Source organism: Quercus suber, unplaced genomic scaffold (genome assembly GCF_002906115.3).
Source record: "Quercus suber isolate HL8 unplaced genomic scaffold, Cork oak 2.0 scaffold_123B, whole genome shotgun sequence".
In the NCBI taxonomy this organism is placed as follows: Eukaryota; Viridiplantae; Streptophyta; class Magnoliopsida; order Fagales; family Fagaceae; genus Quercus; species Quercus suber.
Genome location: NW_027071803.1, coordinates 135,696 through 151,312, shown reverse-complemented (window position 1 = coordinate 151,312; position 15,617 = coordinate 135,696). Strand labels below are relative to the sequence as shown.

At 32.9% G+C, this 15,617-nt stretch overlaps 1 protein-coding gene and 1 long non-coding RNA gene across 3 annotated transcripts; both read left to right on the top strand.

Annotated features, from left to right (window-relative positions):
* Nucleotides 1-546: 546 nt before the first annotated feature.
* LOC112035864 (neutral/alkaline invertase 3, chloroplastic) lies at nt 547-9,378 on the top strand. 2 transcript variants are annotated; one of them, XM_065770031.1, is made up of 7 exons: nt 547-694; nt 1,331-2,033; nt 2,864-3,029; nt 3,139-3,350; nt 7,615-8,108; nt 8,203-8,251; nt 8,727-9,378. In XM_065770031.1, the coding sequence occupies exons 2-7, from the start codon at nt 1,344-1,346 to the stop codon at nt 9,051-9,053; spliced, it is 1,938 nt and encodes a 645-aa protein (XP_065626103.1). In that variant the 5' UTR covers nt 547-694; nt 1,331-1,343; the 3' UTR covers nt 9,054-9,378. The 2 variants fall into 2 exon arrangements, with proteins under 2 accessions (XP_065626103.1, XP_023924465.2); XM_024068697.2 differs by having other exon boundaries at nt 1,245-2,033.
* Nucleotides 9,379-13,433: 4,055 nt separating this feature from the next.
* On the top strand, nt 13,434-14,167 carry LOC136066153 (uncharacterized). The gene is made up of 2 exons (XR_010627621.1): nt 13,434-13,693; nt 13,782-14,167. It is a non-coding gene; the product is annotated as an uncharacterized LOC136066153 (long non-coding RNA).
* Nucleotides 14,168-15,617: the final 1,450 nt, after the last annotated feature.

Genomic DNA, 15,617 nt, shown 5'->3' with positions numbered 1-15,617 from the left:
TAAATAACATTCTATTTGAATGAAACTTGATATGCATGTTAAAAACAGAAACATAAAAAACATACCATTCAACGATTAAATTTTTAGAATCACATTTAATAAAAATATATAGGAAGAATTTGAAAGGTTTTTTTTCCAAACTAATTATAATAGCATTTGGTACTATACACTGATAAAACACATCTAATGAAACTCACGTTTTGCTCTTTGCCTTTTTAACGTGCTAAATGCTAAGAATTTAATATTTAATGCATCCAATTCTAGTTCTCTTATATATTGAAATTGAAATAGTTTGACAAAATATATATATATATATATATACAAACATATTGAAAAAGGCCATTTAAATCAAGTATAGTTGAAAATTTTAAAAAAAAAAAAAAAAAAAAAGAAGAAGAAGGAGTAGAAAAGAGGAGGGAAATAAATCAATAATTAAAAATATTAGCTAAAATGTGGACCAGGCAGAAAAAGTGTAGTAGAATATTCAATGTTCACGTGTTTTATTTAATAATCACACGTCTGCTTTTACAAACACAACTATTTAGTATTTTTCACAGATTAATATGCGTCTCTGATTCTTTTACATAGTTTCGTTTGGAACGCAAGAAAAACAGCGCCCATTTTCTTGCACCATCTTCATTCTCAGACTTATTTGCTTGCCACCCATCAAAGATTTTCTTGTTTCTTCAATTGGGTATTCACCGTTTTTTCATTACCTTATTCTTTTGCTATTTTGTGATATTAATTCATCTGGGTTTTCATTTTCACCTGCCATTCTTTCTTCTTTGCTGTTATATACCGAACATTCTAATTACTATTTGACTTTTTTTTTGTTTGAATATTTCACTATGTAGTATATATTGGTTTCATTTGAATTTCACTTTGAAATGATTGTTCATGAATTGAAATTCTGATTATATATCACAACTTGCTACTTTGTTTTTTTGGTTTGTTTGGTAATATGAATTGGGTTCTTTACCAATCAGAATGTTGATTTAGTATTTTTGTTTCTATGCTTGTCTAGATTTTCTGTTTCTCAGCTACCAAATAGAGGGTAATACATATTATTATTCAGTTCTTTTACACTTTTTAAGGTTCAATAATAATCTGATGTTTCAGCTGTCATTTCTCAATTGATTTAGTTCTTTTTTTTTTCCAGGATTTCAAACATTACAGATGCACTTCTGAAAAAAGTTTATATGTTGATGATTTATATGTTTCTGATTTTAGTTTGTACTATGCAGGTGTCTTGAATTAAATAGGAGATTTTGGATTCTTTTTTACCAAAAGGATTTTGAGTATAATACACTTTGTTTAATTTGATTTATAGAAGAATTGTATTGATGGGAACTTCTGAAGCAGTTCTGCAAGTTTTGTCTGGGGCTGTACCTCGTCTATTTCATAGTGACTCATGTTTTAGCACGTCGGATTCAATATATGCTTCTAAATTTCGTTTAAAATGTTCGAGGAGAAGGGCCTCAAGGTATCTGCAGTTTCTCAAGTGTTCAAGTGTGCTGCAGTATGGAGTTCGAGGGATAGGAAGTGGTGTTCCCAATAAAAAAGCTGATCCTTCTTCGCTTCAAATTTGCAAATGCCAAAAATCCGAGAGTGTAAGTGGGGTAACTACGGAAGATGGAAATGGGGCATGGTATGTTGACAGTGCAAAGAACTTAAATCCCATTAATGGTATGGTGAATGCGCCAAATGTTCTGGAGTTTCAGGATCTTCAACATTTGAAACAAGAAAATGAGGGTTTGAAATCTAACAGTGCAAATGGTACACTAAGAGATACCTTTCACAAGATTAGTGTTGATTCCATTGAGGATGAAGCATGGGACCTACTCCGGGAATCTGTGGTGTATTATTGTGGTAGTCCTATTGGAACAATAGCTGCAAAGGACCCGACAAGTTCCAACACGTTGAATTATGATCAAGTTTTCATACGAGATTTCATACCTTCTGGTATAGCTTTCCTATTGAAGGGGGAGTATGATATTGTTCGGAACTTCATCCTTCATACACTTCAGTTGCAGGTAATGCAAAGGGCTTTCTGGAGAGAAATCAACCTATGAGGTTGTTCCATAATACTCACTGCTTAACAACGGAAACAATTTATTTACCTAGCTTGTTTTGTCAAGTTACATTATGTTCACCATTGGTTGATTCACATATTAATTCAATTCTGTGTTATTTGTTTTCCTCTCATATTTCTTGATGTCTTTTTTGCTTGGGTGGAAGTATACTCAGTGTAGTTTGTGTGCCACTGAATTGTGTTTATAGAATTATACATGTGATATGTGTGTGTGTGTGTGTGTGTGTGTGTGTTTAATGAGGGTGTCTAGAGCTTTTCAAGCACCTGATTATTTCCTTGGGTGTGTGAGAGATGCATTTATTCAATTAGTAGTTGTTATAGTAGATTGTAATTTATTTTTTTTGGAACCATCTACTTGAAACTTTCTTTGCATGCAATTGTTAAAATGAACTTGGTGACATGATTCTGTAATGAAACTTTCCTTATGTACAACTGTAGATATGATATTTTTTTTTTTTATAAATGCAACTGTAGATATGATAAATATAAGACAATTGCTTATTTATATGTAAATGTGTGAATGTCAGTGGCTTTGCAATACAAAACTGTGTCAGATTTTTATATATTTTTAAAACATAATATCAAATAGATAGCTTATACATGTACATTCTGCTTATATGCAAATCTTGGTTGGAAATTCAAAATTGATGCCCATTTGAGAACATTACTTGTAAGAGGTTGGTATCTTACTAACTATCCTTATAAGATGATTAAGTGCTTGTTTTTTTATGTATTCATCCTATTAATTACCCATGGCACCATGAACTGCAGAGCTGGGAGAAAACAATGGATTGTCACAGTCCTGGTCAAGGGTTGATGCCAGCTAGTTTCAAGGTGCGTACAGTTCCCTTGGATGGTGATGATTCTGCAACAGAAGAGGTATTGGATCCTGACTTTGGAGAGGCAGCAATTGGCCGTGTCGCACCAGTTGATTCTGGTAAATATTTTTATCATCAGCTCAACTGGATTTCTTTAAAAGAAAATATTTTCATTCATTAGTTCCTTCTGGTGCTGAATCTGTATTTGTAATATTATGTCAATTTCAGGATTATGGTGGATTATTTTATTACGTGCCTATGGAAAATGCTCTGGGGACCTGTCTGTTCAGGAGAGAGTTGATGTGCAAACAGGAATTAAAATGATTTTAAGGCTATGTATTGCTGATGGTTTTGATATGTTCCCTACGCTATTAGTGACAGATGGTTCCTGCATGATAGATCGGCGAATGGGAATTCATGGTCACCCTCTGGAAATACAGGTATATCAGATGTCATATCATTCTTCCATGGTCACTTACATATAATTTACAGAAGACACCATGATTATGGATCATGAAGCAATTGCTTGTGGCTGGAAAACTTGGAGGAAGAGAGGACAAAAATCATTGAATGATTTCTATTAATTACTTTTTAGGAATATCTGGATTTTTTGGTGTCACTGGGGTATGAAAATTGATATTTTGTTAGAGTAATTAATGATTAGTAATAAAGAAAAAGCATAGCTCGGTTGTTGGAAAGATGTTGATGAACTTTTAAATAATTCTAATGGGATTATAAAACTTGACATGGATATAGGAGTTGGGAAGGGTAATTGAGGTTGAAAGATTAGATTTTAAGCTTGTTGAGGCTTGTCATTCCACAAAGGAATTCAAAAGCGTTACCTCTTGCTAATAATTTTGTATTATCAACAAACTAACAAAAATACAGTGTACTGACGAGGTTAAAAAGGTTCTGTTGATCCTCAAAGGAGAAACACTGATTTCTTGAGAATAATTTTGGAGTGTTAGGGATTTGGTTGATGGTTACTTGTTTTGTAACACTGGAAAGAAGGTTCAAGAAGATCATCTCTTACATAAAATGAAATTATTGGTGATCAGGTTATTAGGTTCAGACAGGCGTTAAGTTATGTTATATTAGAAGGACAATGATGTAAGATCATAATATGCAAATGACAAAAATGTTGTTAGGGATGAGTGGGATGAAACTTGAGCATCAAGATACCAAACTGAATGATGGAGATACTGACCTAGGGCATCATGGATTGCCAAATAAAAATAAGTAAAAAATAATTTTGTTGTGTTTTATGCAATACAAAGATGATTGCTTTGTCTTGGTAATGGATCTGTAATTAAGGTGGGGACACTTATCCAAGAAGTTAGGAGATGTGTTTGCATTAAAGGAGCCTAGATGTTGAAGATGGCATTAAACTCCATTTTTATCAGTGCTTAAGTGTCAAAAAATTATCTCATGGCCTATCTCGAGCCTAGAAGGAGGAGGGTTGTAGTAGGTTGATAATTATGAATTTTAACAATATATGTGGCTAAGCTTGATTAGTTTGTTGAGGATTTATAGCCCCAGTTTTGGAACTAAAGCTTTGTTGTTGTAGTGTTTTTTGGGAGTCTTTAATAATTGGTTTGCTGGCTTATTTCAACAATTTCTTCAGTCATCCTTTTGCCTTTGCCTCCCCTTTTGTTTTTGCTTTGTATTTTTTCATGTGTTTGTGTGTTTTTAGGGGGGAGGGTAAGGGGTAATGGCTTTTGACTAGTTAGCAGCTCTATTGCAGCATGGCTAAGCTCGATTAGTTTGTTGAGGATTTATAGCCCCAGTTTTGGACTAAAGCTTTGTTGTTGTAGTGTTTTTTAGGAGTCTTTTCAAAATTTCCAACTCTAATAATTGGTTTGCTGGCTTATTTCAACAATTTTTTCAGTCATCCTTTTGCCTTTGCCTCCCCTTTTGTTTTTGCTTTGTATTTTTTCGTGTGTTTGTGTGTTTTTAGGGGGGAGGGGAAGGGGTAATGGCTTTTGACTAGTTAGCGGCTCTATTGCAGCATGTAGAGATGTGAACTTATCTTGCTTCCACCCATGCATAAGGTAATACTATATTTTGGACTTACTAAGATCTGATACATACTCTAAAGTTCTTTGGAGATCATTGTGGGCGTTGAGTTGAACTTGAGAGATGATTTCTTTTCTGGTATTGTTGTAAATAGGATAAGTCTGAATATGCTGGTTATGTTTTGGGCTATAAATGATAGGACAGTGAAATATATTTGCTTTTCATGGAATTATTAAATCTGATAGATTACATATAGGCTTTGATTGCGGAGAAATTTATGCATGCACAGAAAAATAAGTTATATATGTTGTATGATGTCTAGGTAATTCTCTCTCTCTCTCTCTCTCTCTCTCTCTCTCTCTCTCTCTATTTATGTATTTATTATTTAAATAATAAAGATTTATTAATATTGAAGAAAGAGACACCGAAGTATAGGGGGTATACAATCAAATACAGAAATTACATAAATCAAGTAAATCAAGTAAATCAAGAATAGAAAACAAAGAATGGTTTCTCAATGCTGGCAACTAGTCCTTTAAGGTTCTAAAAAAGAATAACTTGAGATCTAGCTTAAATCTCTCATTATCTTCAAAACACCTGCTATTTCTTTCCCTCCAAAGACACCACATCAAATAATGGGGAACAACCATCCATATATGACCATTTCGATGACAACAAATTTGTGTCTCTTTTTAAAATTCCTAACAATCTAGACGCTACTATTGATTTGATTATTTGCTTAAATCAGATGCTTAGAGGCTAGAGAAATTGTTGCAGTTCAATCTGTTCATGTGCTAGTAGCATTGGAATGATTTCAGGGATAAAATCTTAAATCTTATGGATTTTAAAAAAGAGAAAAGTGGAAAAGAAAAATAATCGGATTTCCCTAGTAAGGGCTTTGGACTTCAACTTTTATTGTTGGTGTAAAGATTTGGTTTGGATTGTTTCTAATCAAAAAAAGAAAAAAAAGAAAAAAAAGAAAAAAAAGAAAAGATTTGGATTAGATTCTTGTAGCCAAAATTTGGTTTGCAGTGGGAATAGCTAATCCACGGACGTTGCAGTTGTGAATGAGGTCTTCATTGGTGGGGCTTTTTCGTAGCTGCTTCAGCTTCTAAAAGCTCAATCTCTCTTTATATCGTCTAGTAAGCTAAAAGTGTTTGAGCTTTTTGTTAATTTTGTGAAGTGGCTTGTCCTTTTTAAGAGACTTTTCAGTTCAGTGCAACGTTACTGACACAAGACAATCAGAACAATTGAACAGTAAAATTGAAAGACAAGAAAATAAAGGGATAAAACTTAGGAGTTAGAGTCTTGTTTGCAGTCAGCACCAAGCAAGGAAAACCACTAGAGGTACGTTTGGTACGCTGTAATAACTCCTGTAATGAAAATAATTATTCATGTGTAATATCAATTTGGTCATTTGGTTGCATCTTTATTACATGGATTAGTTATTACATTGTAATAACTATTTTTTAAATTGAAGAATAGCTATTCCAATTTAAAATGGATGTAATAGCTATTCCTTAGTGTATATAATAGGTTTTAAAATTGATATATTTCCAAAAATATAAAGTTTCCTTATATATCATCTTTCACAAGTTTTCCATATCTAACAATCAAACTTATGAATAGTAATAGTTATTCCATTACAATGTCTTCTATTCCCAATAATAAAGATTACGATTCCTAATGTAATCTACATTAAGTATACCAAACATACTCTAGGAGTTAGTACCTAGGGTTGGCTGGAGTCGACACTAGACCAAAAAAATCAAAAGGCTGCTTTTTTCATTCATAAAAAATCTTCTCCAAAAGGAGTACAATAGTTTGCTTATAGAGAAAAACTAAACCATAGTTCTAATTGGTTTAGGAAACTCTAATTGCCTTATTACAAGAATAACCTTACTACCATATATTAAAATACTAATAGCCTAATAAACAACTAGGACCTAGAACATGAAAATACGATTGACTTGCAAAAATAAATAATACTAAATTAAATAAAAATCTCCTTGTGTCTCCCTCATCATTTACTTTTGAAAGAGACTGAGCTTCTCATATTTTAAAAAGTTTCAGACCTCCTAAACTGGTCCCAAGTCTGGTACAATATCTTACAGGCTTTGAGCCTGCTTGAGGCTGTCGGTTAAGTTGATGTAGATAATATCCTTTGCTCTCACTTTTAAATCTCTTGCTCTCCAGAATTTCAAATTGAGCTGCTTCACATTAAGAAAGAGTGGAGTTTATTAAACTAATGATCATAATGAGTTTTTGGGGGAGCTTCTTCTGTGCTCCAATGGGGCCTACCCAAGGTCCAAAGAAAAAGGTTTATGAAGGTATACTGTATATATGATGGCCAAGCCATTAGCTAGATATAAGGAACCTTAGGTGAACAAACACTATGTTTGATGCACAATTGATATGCTACATTGGGATAATTTCTTTCAGATTTGTTAGAGCTGCTACTTAGAAATTGTTCTCTGGGAAAGAGTGAAATGTTGTAGTCAAGGACGATAGGAGTGCCCAAATGGTTAATGACATTTGCTTGTGCTGCAGTTTGTTAAAGGTTATAATATACCAAATCTTGCAATTTTACCTGTCTTTTTACCTTTCCCCTGGTGCTAAAGTCAGTTTCACCTGAGCATGCAAGAAAAAGAGTTTAGTAGTCTGATGATGATCTTTTTGTTCTTGTAGGCACTTTTTTATTCAGCGTTAATTTGTGCTCGTGAAATGCTTGCTCCTGAGGATGGATCAGCTGATCTTTTGCGGGCACTGAACAATCGTCTAGTAGCTCTGTCATTCCATATTAGAGAGTATTATTGGGTTGATATGAAAAAACTAAATGAGATTTATCGTTATAAGACTGAGGAGTACTCATATGATGCAGTTAATAAGTTCAATATATACCCGGATCAGATTTCTCCTTGGTTGGTGGAATGGATGCCCAATAAAGGTGGCTATCTAATTGGAAACTTGCAACCAGCTCACATGGATTTTCGATTTTTTTCTCTAGGAAACTTGTGGTCTGTTGCGAGCGGTCTGGCAACAATGGATCAATCACATGCCATATTGGATCTCATTGAAGCCAAATGGGCAGATTTGGTAGCTGGTATGCCGCTTAAGATTTGTTATCCTGCTCTTGAAGGTCAGGAGTGGCAGATTATCACAGGCAGTGATCCTAAGAACACGTAATGTATCATGTATCTTGCTTCTAAATGATGATATACTTTTTCTTTGACTTTGTTGTTTCCTTCATGCCACAGTTTCTCTTTTTTGATACAGGCCTTGGTCCTACCATAATGCAGGTGCTTGGCCAACTTTGCTCTGGCAGGTTAGTTCTTGTGGTCCAGTTAGGAACACTCATAAATATGTTGTTTGTTTCATTTTCTTCCTGAAGATAGAGAAATTAGTTTTATTTTTTGGGGGGGGGGGGGGTGGGGGAATGCACATAAGGTGTTATAATTAGTTACAGTTTTGAGGAGTACTCATGTCTCGTTCTGGAATTCAAGGTTGTCTGGTCTTTCTTGATGAAATGCAATTGGTTGGAAGACCTATTATCTATTATGTATCAGTATGGTCACTTTTTTTCATAATATCTGGCCCTATTTAGGAGCATCCAACTAACAATCACTGGTCTAATCAGATGACAATAACCACCTGGACTGTTCAGAATGTCTTGTGTATCTTTTTAACTTTCTGCAGATTGTATACACATCAGGATGGATATGCATAATCAATCGGGAAAGTTTTAACAAATTATTGATAAATAGAAATAAAGTTTTAACGCATTCAAGATGTCTTTGCAGCTCACAGTTGCATGCATAAAGATGGATAGGCCAGAAATTGCTGCTAAAGCTATTGAGGTTGCTGAGAAACGCATATCACAAGACAAGTGGCCCGAATATTATGACACTAAAAGAGGAAGGTTCATTGGAAAACAATCACGCCTGTTTCAGACCTGGTCAATTGCAGGATACCTTGTGGCAAAGCTCCTGCTTGCTGATCCAAGTAAAGCCAAGATTCTTATAACTGAAGAGGATTCTGAACTTGTCAATGCCTTCTCTTGCATGATTAGTGCAAACCCAAGAAGAAAGCGTGGTCGGAAGAATTTGAAACAGACATATATAGTATGAGTATTCTATAGTCATTTTGACTAGGTGCCAGACAGTTTACCTGCATGCATATAAATCTGGGTTTAAGTATTTGCCAATTAACATTTTAATCTATCAAAGTTCTATGATTCTTTGATAATTGGCCAACAGTATGATAATTCTTTATTAAATGGGGTGGGAAAGCTGAACTTGTTGCAAAGGCCTTTCATGTGATATTTAATTGTAAAGATTATGTAGCCTAATTTAGGAAATTAGGTGGTACTTAATTACTCTATTGAACACACAGACTGTAATTTTAAACTTCTATGTATCATAAATAAAATTAATTATATTGTCTTTGGGATTCCACTTTGAGTCAAGACAGTCATATAATTTATTGATTGTCATACTGTTTTGGATTTGTTAATCGTTTTTCATAAGATTGTGATAAAGGGCAAGTTGAGTAATCCTTTCCTTTGTATGCTCATCTATTTTACTTCTCCAATTATGCAGGAACCCATATTCATGGTCTTCTATATTGCAGGCTTAAGCAGTTTTGATACGTTGTTATCAAAAAAAAAAATGAGAAGCATTTTTGACACATAAAATGATGTTACACAACTTTTTTCAAAACTATTAAGTTGGCAAGGTATTGATTCTCATATTGGACTATCACTGACACCACGTTGATATCTACATTAACAACTTGTCATCTTAACAATTGTGAAATATGTTGGGAAAAATATTCTGACTCTAGATTTATTATTGTTAACAAATTCTCTATATGGTACGTTCATTGTAGAATGCAAATTTGGTTGTATTACTTTATTTGATGATTTCATCTATTCAATTTATGAATTAAGCTAATCAGATTTCTAAGATCTAGTACCATAATCATTTAATTAAATTTCTGAGCAACTTGGTAATGCAAAAATACGGTTAATATATATTTCATTGAATATTTTAAACATCAATTAATTTTGATACAGTTATTTTAAATTGCAGCATACAGAATAGGAAGAGGATAAAATGCCAGGAAATTAACAATATGCTCAGTAAGGAAGCCTAGTTGAATCATGTGAATAGGAAACTAAATTTAAGTAAAAATTCTTTATTCCACATAAAAAAAATGGTATAATCTTATTAAATAAAATTTTTTGAAGATGTTTTCCTTAATTATTAGTTTAATTTTTATCATAGTTTCTTTCTTTACTAACATTTTATGTTTACTCATATACCTATCTTTGGGTATGAATTTGATTGCCACATTTGGTCTGCCATATATCATTAAATTCTCACATTGTAGCTCCCATATATTACTGACACTGTGACAGTCTTACAGACACTATCAGTTACTCGTGCTATGCATGGTTGACTCACATTCTCTAGTAAATATTATATTGTCATTCAAAATTCATTACTGTTGTGGTTGAGCATTCATCTTATTAAAGTTAATAACTCATTATGATTACTCTCTCACCCCATTAATATGAAGAGAAATAGGATTTGAGATTGACCCTTTGGTTGAATAGTTGGGTTCTGAGCCAACCACAAGTGCAATTGAAGGAGCTCAGAGTCAAATTTAAATTTTCAAGCATTTTTTTTTTTTTTTTTGCAATACATAAAATTTTCACTTAAGATACAAACATTTTTCTTTATTAACTAACATGAACATAAACATATATGCAAACATAAATATAAACAAACATATAAATCAAATATTGAATGAGAAGTGGGTTCTATTTAACTCAGTTGGTAAAATTTCTTGCCATAAAAATAAGAGATATGAGATTCGAATCCCGCTACATCAACAAAACCAATTGTTGTTTTAGCCGAATGATAGAGAGTAACCATGATGGAGTGGACACCATAAATATTGATTTTGTCAAGCATTTGTATTTGAGAGTTAACATTTTTAGGATCATTGCCATCATTTTCTTAATCACATGAAACATAATTTATCATGTTCTTGACCTCATTCCCTATATCAAATATATAGAGTGGAGTGAAGTTTATGGAGGATTTAAAAAATATATATATATATATATTTAAATTTGGTCCATTTTGGTCCATTCAGTTCGTTTTAGTCCCTTTGGATCACTTTGGTCCGTTCTGGTTCACTTCGGTCTATTTGATCTGTTTTAGTCCATCCCGGTCCATTTGGTCCAAAAGAAAAGTTATTTAATTTGCGTTGCAATGTAACTAAAACTTAGAAAAATTAATGTGAGTGCTAGCACCCTAGTAATTTCATGGTCACGCTTTTGCTTAGGGTCCACAAACAATATGATATTTATGTAGAGAGCATTGCAAAGAGAAAGAAAAAGAAACACTAAGCCAACTTTGGATTTTACAAACATGCTTAAAACTATGAAACATTTTAATTTTGAAATGGTAAGAATTTTAAAATCCACTTAACAGATTTAAACAACAGTAGACTTGCCAAATCCATTGCATTTATTAAAAAATAAAAATTGGACTCCTATGTTTTTTTAAATTTTTTATAAATACTGCATGTAAATTAAATGTTAATACAGTTGCTTGCTTTTATTGACTATTGTAAATTGTGTGGGAGTCGTACAATGTTAGATGCCTTACTACGTATTGTTCTGTAGGCTGACAAATATGGAGGTCTATCATGCCATTGATATTTTTTTGAGTGGTTGAGCAATGTCACTTCTTCTGTATCTTCCGTTAGTTTAGGTTGAAGTAAGGACAACCCAACGATGTCGGTACTTCCATTGAGCTTTATAAGATAACACTCCCAGGGAAGATGGAGAAAGACTGGATTGTAGAACATGTTGGCTTTATTGAGCTATGGGCTCAGCGTGCTGAACATGTTCGCAATGCATTGATCTTTGAGGGGGGACATGCAGTATGATGATGATTATATGCAGTGGTTTTGTCACATCACTCAAATTTTTATTATGCAAGAGACTGCGTACTGGGCCATTTCGGTAAGTTTACAATGTTTCTTCTATTGCCAATTGTGTCTAGCTGCATGGTTTTAGTTCGACCTACTAACACTACTCCCTTATATGATAGGTTGAGTCACAACTTAGGATAATAGGATACTAAGGATGTGCGAGCCAAATTCCGCAATTTGGGTTGGCCATATTTGCGATGATGTCAATATATAAAAAGAGCGAATTTTAAAAGATATGGTTTGTTCAATTCGCACGGTTTTACTAGCTTATTTATTTATTTATTTATTTATTATTTTGGGTTAAAAAAGCTCGTTGAACTCTTTTTTTTTTTTTTTTTAAATAAATTATTTTTATATACATCTGAGCTGTTATAGCTCAGAGTCAAATTTAAATTTTCAAGCTTTTTTTTTTTTTTTTTTTTTTTGCACTACATAAAATTTTCACTTAAGATACAAACATTTTTCTTTATTAACTAACATGAACATAAACATATATACAAACATAAATATAAACAAACATATAAATCAAATATTGAATGAGAAGTGGGTTCTATTTAACTCAGTAAAATTTCTTGCCATAAAAATAAGAGATATGAGATTCGAATCCCCGCTACACCAACAAAACCAATTGGTGTTTTAGCCAATGATAGAGAGCAACTATCATGGAGTGGACACCATAAATATTGATTTTGTCAAGCATTTGTATTTGAGAGTTAACATTTTTAGGATCATTGCCATCATTTTCTTAATCACATGAAATTTATCATGTTCTTGACCTCATTCCCTATATCAGATATATAGAGTGTAGTGAAGTCTATGGAGGATTTTTTTTTTTAATTAAAAATTTAAATTTGGTCCACTTTGGTCCATTTTGGTTCATTCGGTTCATTTTGGTCCCTTGGATCCACTTTGGTCCGTTTTGGTTTACTTTGGTCCATTTGATCTGTTTTAGTCTATGTCGGTCCATTTGGTCCAAAAGAAAAGTTATTTAATTTGCGTTGCAAAGTAACTAAAACTTAGAAAAATTAATGTGAGTGCTAGCACCCTAGTATTTCATGGTCACGCTTTTGCTTAGGGTCCACAAACAATATGATATTTATGTAGAGAGCATTGCAAAGAGAACGAAAAAGAAATACTAAGCCAACTTTGGATTTTACAAACATGCTTAAAACTATGAAACATTTTAATTTTGAAATGGTAAGAATTTTAAAATCCACTTAACAGATTTAAACAACAGTAGACTTGCCAAATCCATTGCATTTATTAAAAAATAAAAATTGGACTCCTATGTTTTTTTAAATTTTTTATAAATACTGCATGTAAATAAAATGTTAATACAGTTGCTTGCCTTTATTGACTATTGTAAATTGTGTGGGAGTCGTAAAATGTTAGATGCCTTACTACGTATTGTTCTGTAGGCCGACAAATATGGAGGTCTATCATGCCATTGATATTTTTTTGAGTGGTTGAGTAATGTCACTTCTTCTGTATCTTCCGTTTGTTTAGGTTGAAGCAAGGACAACCCAACGATGTCGGTACTTCCATTGAGCTTTATAAGATAACACTCCCAGGGAAGATGGAGAAAGACTGGATTGTAGAACATGTTGGCTTTATTGAGCTATGGGCTCAGCGTGCTGAGCATGTTCACAATGCATTGATCTTTGAGGGGGACATGCAGTATGATGATGATTATATGCAGTGGTTTTGTCACATCACTCGACTTTTTATTACACAGGAGACCGCGTACTGGGACATTTCGGTAAGTTTACAAAGTTTCTTCTATTACCAATTGTGTCTAGCTGCATGGTTTTAGTTCGACCTACTAACACTACTCCCTTATATGATAGGTTGAGTCACAACTTAGGATACCAAGGATGTGCGAGCCAAATTCCGCAATTTCGCCTATGATATTTGTACCCACACCTAGCCTACCCACCCCACAATATATTCCTACTAAGTCGACCTAAATATAGTCACTCCCGAACCCCCAACAAGAGGCTGCACAAATTGAGCAAATACATGGTGAAAAATTTGAATGGGTAGAGGATCCTCCACAAAGATCATAACATACCTAGAGACATGCTCCTAACTGCAGGACTGATGATATTTTACTTTGTTTCATACTAAGGGTCCGTTTGGATTGAATTTATTGTTGCTGAAACTGAAAACTGAAAACACTGTAGCAAAATAAATTTTAAATGTGTGAATAGTACCGTGGGATCTATTTTTAATATTTTTTATTTCGTAAACAGTAAAAAATAGTGCGTGAACAGTAATTTCTGTCTCCTGCACAGTAATTTTACTGTTCACGCGAAAAAAAAAAAAAAGGGAAAACGCACGAATCCAAAACGTGAACGCTGAGGCCAAACGGGCACTAATTAGCATTTGCATCTTTGTTTTGCGGTCGATGTGCTTTAATGTATTTGCTTGTATTATTTTCAAGTAAGATAAGACTAGTTAAGGCACCGTTGAGGAAAAGAAAAGGGGGTTGAGACATGGCTCACTAAAATCCAGTAAGCCTATTTTAAATAGTTGAGTCCAAACTCAATAATCCTTGTAGCTTAAACCTAATCTATAACCCATTAAGCCCACACTATTGATATGGTCCACACTATTGTGAAAAAACTCGATGTTCAATATTTTGAGTTTTACATTGCATAGACTCAATTTTTTTGAATATTGAGTTTTGCATGACATTTTTATTGAGAAAAGTCACGTTATCAAATACCATTGTGGGTATTTGCTCATGAAACTTGATATCTATGAAATTAAGTTTTCTGTGTTCCAAAAGGGTATTATTCTACTACATAGTTCACAAATAGTACTATTTTGTTGAAATTTTCAAAAATTAGTTCTATTTGGCCCATTTGGCCAAAAAATGTGTAAACATAAACATTATTACAAACAAAAACACAAAATATTAAAATGAACATTATATATATATATATAAAATACTAAATGATAAAACTAGGTTGAAATATATGCATTACGATGATTTTATCAAGCATCTTGATCTTAAATAAAATATATATATTTTTTTTTATTGTCTCCTGTATTGAGATTAGTATACAAGAAAAAAAAATGATATAAATAACTTAATAAATTATGCTATAGTTAGAACACTTGGGAAATCTAACTTAATAAGCAGCCAATTTCAGTTGTCGGGAGTAATTTTGGTGAAAAATAAGTAACATACTTTAATCCATAGAGAACTCAGTTGCGTTGAGTACAATGGTAATAACCATGCTTCTTAAAATTTATTGCTTGTCAGCGCATTCCTTTACGTGAGATCTTCAGAGGAAACATTCTGAACAAAAGTTAAACATTATTTTAACACTCTGTAAAAATATAATATTTGCTAGAAAAAGAAAACGCAAATGTGTCAACATAAACTTGTGGTTGAAAAAGATATTAAAATCATTGAGATACTACATGTGTTTCAACCCTCTTCGAAAACAAAATACTAGTAGCTCTTTGGTGCAAGCATCCCCACTCAAAAATGTGAGTGAGAGAATTTCCTTTAAGTTTTCCTTTTCAGGCTCCTTTTAAAATTAGTAACATGTGAATTTGTTATTAAATATGAAAATCATTCAAAATTTATCGTTTTTACATGAATTATCTAACATCTACAAATTAGAATTTTGAAATTAATTTGAAATGGTTTGTATACCATCTGTTTGTGA